The sequence below is a fragment of the Camelina sativa genome, chromosome 19 (assembly GCF_000633955.1).
Source record: "Camelina sativa cultivar DH55 chromosome 19, Cs, whole genome shotgun sequence".
NCBI classification, from domain to species: domain Eukaryota; kingdom Viridiplantae; phylum Streptophyta; class Magnoliopsida; order Brassicales; family Brassicaceae; genus Camelina; species Camelina sativa.
The window spans coordinates 9,653,153-9,655,984 of NC_025703.1; the positions used below are offsets into that span (position 1 = coordinate 9,653,153).

General features: G+C 34.0%; 1 protein-coding gene across 1 annotated transcript; it reads right to left on the reverse strand.

Moving 5' to 3' along the window:
* LOC104767628 (protein DMR6-LIKE OXYGENASE 1-like) lies at positions 2,025-2,830 on the reverse strand (the record flags this gene model as incomplete). Its single annotated transcript, XM_010491625.1, has 2 exons — positions 2,025-2,395; positions 2,486-2,830. Coding segments are annotated over 2 exons (600 nt in total), but the record flags the coding sequence as incomplete, so codon positions are not given.

Genomic DNA, 2,832 nt, shown 5'->3' on the forward strand with positions numbered 1-2,832 from the left:
AAAGGGGGGGGGGGGGGTGTGTTACAACACTACTGTCTCTCTTCTTTTTTTCTCTCTCTTTACACCTGATCTGAAGAGTGACCCAACCAAACAAAACCCAAGAAGATGAAAAAAAAAAAAAAAACAACTTGTAAAGCTCGAGCGAGTTGTATCTGTGTTATCTCGGTTTTTAACAACTCGGTGAGTCGAATCGGTTGGTCACTCGTGTGTAATTTTTTTTTTTTTTTTTTAACAAATCAAAAGCCGACTTGCCCCTCCACCTACTCCTCTTTTTCGACCATCTTTTTTTTTTCTTTAATAACAAATATAAAAAAAAATTTCATATTTGTTTCTTTTTTATTGCACGCAATATCAAACAACAATATATTATTGCCTTATGAAATAGTACATTATTTTGATTTGATTTGATATTCTGTTACTCCCTCATTCTGCAAAAAAAAAAAAAAAAAAAACCCAAATAGTATCATTAAAATTTTTAAACTTGTCAAACCAAAATTTGAGTATTTTATGAAGCTAACTTAAGTACAGCCACAGGTAAACGAACCTATATTTTAGCTGTGAGCTATGCCCGATCTAAGATTTCAAGGGATGGCTTAGCGGATCGTGGATGGATATTGACATTCGTAAAAAATTTGTAAGTCCAATTTAATCTTGATCTTTGCGGCCAAGACGATTTATGCGTCGTAAAGTCCTTTGCTCCGTCTTACTTTGTTATTCATGTTGGTATAGTGATTTGTGTTTAACAGTGTTTATTGTTGTTGCTTTCGTAGATTTCGGTCTTTTTTTTTTGTTCCCCATGAATCTCTGTAATGGTCTCGCAAATATTTGAAACGGTTACACAGAAAACTTTGACTTACAGTTGGTTTGGGCTTACTATTGTCCATTGCCCATCGGGTGGTCGCGGCGTTATTTTTGAATGGCCCATTGCTTTTTTCTGACTTCTGACAGTTTTTCTGAATAATTAATGTAGGATATGTAAAAAACCTAAAAGTTGTAGTAAAAATATTCTTCTTTTCACCAGTTCGCGTGCATATTAGGAAGTAACAAATCTCGCTGTTTTCTTATTTAAAAAAAAAAAATCCAAAAGTAGTTCCAATCTCGCATGCATGTCCAAAAGCATTCAAGTATAATGAAGGAGATTCGTTTTTTTTTTTAGGGCATGATGTATGAATATGTATGTATCGCTCTAAATTTGGATTGAAGAAGTACATAATGAATGAGATTTAATTTGCAGCGTATGCATACACATTAAACTATTTTACGGTATGAATGTGAATAGAAAAATAATTTAAGCTCTGAATTTATCGCTCTAAACACTTCTTGAAATCAGTTAATAGTTTAATGTGTATCTAAGCAACAACAATAATCAATTTAGTAATCTTTGTATCTAAGCACGTTTTGTCGGTTTTTAAACCTCCTCCAATGGCTTCTTGTGATGGAAGGGAGAAGAAATGGTATTGAAATCTCATCTGAATCATCACATGTATTCATCACCACTCTGTGTAAGCATCTTGTATTAATTTTGTGGGTTAATTAAGTGGTATTTTTGAAACTTTGCTAATTCAATTCTTTTTACCGTGGCAACTGGCAAGTTAGCTAGAGGCAATCACGTGATTTGTTTGGATATATGTGTTTTTGTTTTTGTATACTGACAACGCATATCTCAACCTTTTTTTTCAGATTCGTTTGTTCTATAGGATAAAAATAGTAAATCTATACAGCACACTAATCAATCTTATTATTATTTTTGTAACAAACTCAAATGATAAAATATTGAAAGATGAGAGGTTTTCTTCAATTCCAATTCAATTTGTAAACATGTGAAATTATTAAAATAAATATAGCCTAAAGACGTACGTAATTAGTTTCTCATTTATCAAAATTGTAGGTCAATGTATATTTGGGAATGCTCTCACCAAAAAAAAAATATTTGGGAATGAAATGATCGCAAATGATACAGTTTTTGATAGAGGCAGTTCCTTATAAAACAATTTCAATTTATTATTAAACATGAAAAGTCACGCTACATTTTGAGAAACATTTATTAGGAAGAAACACTGCATATTAGTTTTAAAGAAAAAAACAAACAGACTGAACTTGATTGACTAACATGAGACTTAGATATAATTGATGTGATTAACTAAGCCTTAAAGTGATCAATCTGGATGTTCTCAACCTCGAGCTTCTTGTAATCACTTCTGTTTCTCGAAACAAAGAACTTTCCCCAATTGTACTTTTTGTAACAAGGCGGGTTCTCTTCACTTATAAGCTCTTCCAGTGGTTCGATGTTGACTTCATGTGACGGGAAAAAGAAGAAGGGTATTGAGAACCTCTCTTTGCTTGAGTTCACCACCACTCTATGCTCTGCACTCCAATACTTATCATTTGTCCAAACCTACACCACAAGAAAGTTTTATATTCATTCATCATTGGTTCCTAGAATACATCAAAAATATATATATTGATCGTATTGGTTTTTAATTACCTGAATACAATTTCCAATGTTAATGATCAAAGCATCCGGGTTCGGTGTCACAGGGATCCATTGTCCATCGGATCTACGACTCACTTGTAACCCACCTACACTATCTTGGGCGAGGACGGTTATTGCTCCTGCGTCTTTGTGACGTCCAACACCTAATGCTAGGTCGGGGTTCGGGCAAGGAGGGTAATGGTTAAACCGCACAAAACTAGTTTGGTCATTAAAGAAGCCGGCTAAGCGATCACCAGGTAGACCCAAACTAATGGAGATAAGTTCCAAGAGCCTAAAAGCTAACTTCTCAACTTCTCTTGCATATTCTTGGCATATCTCTCTACCACACACGATAAAAA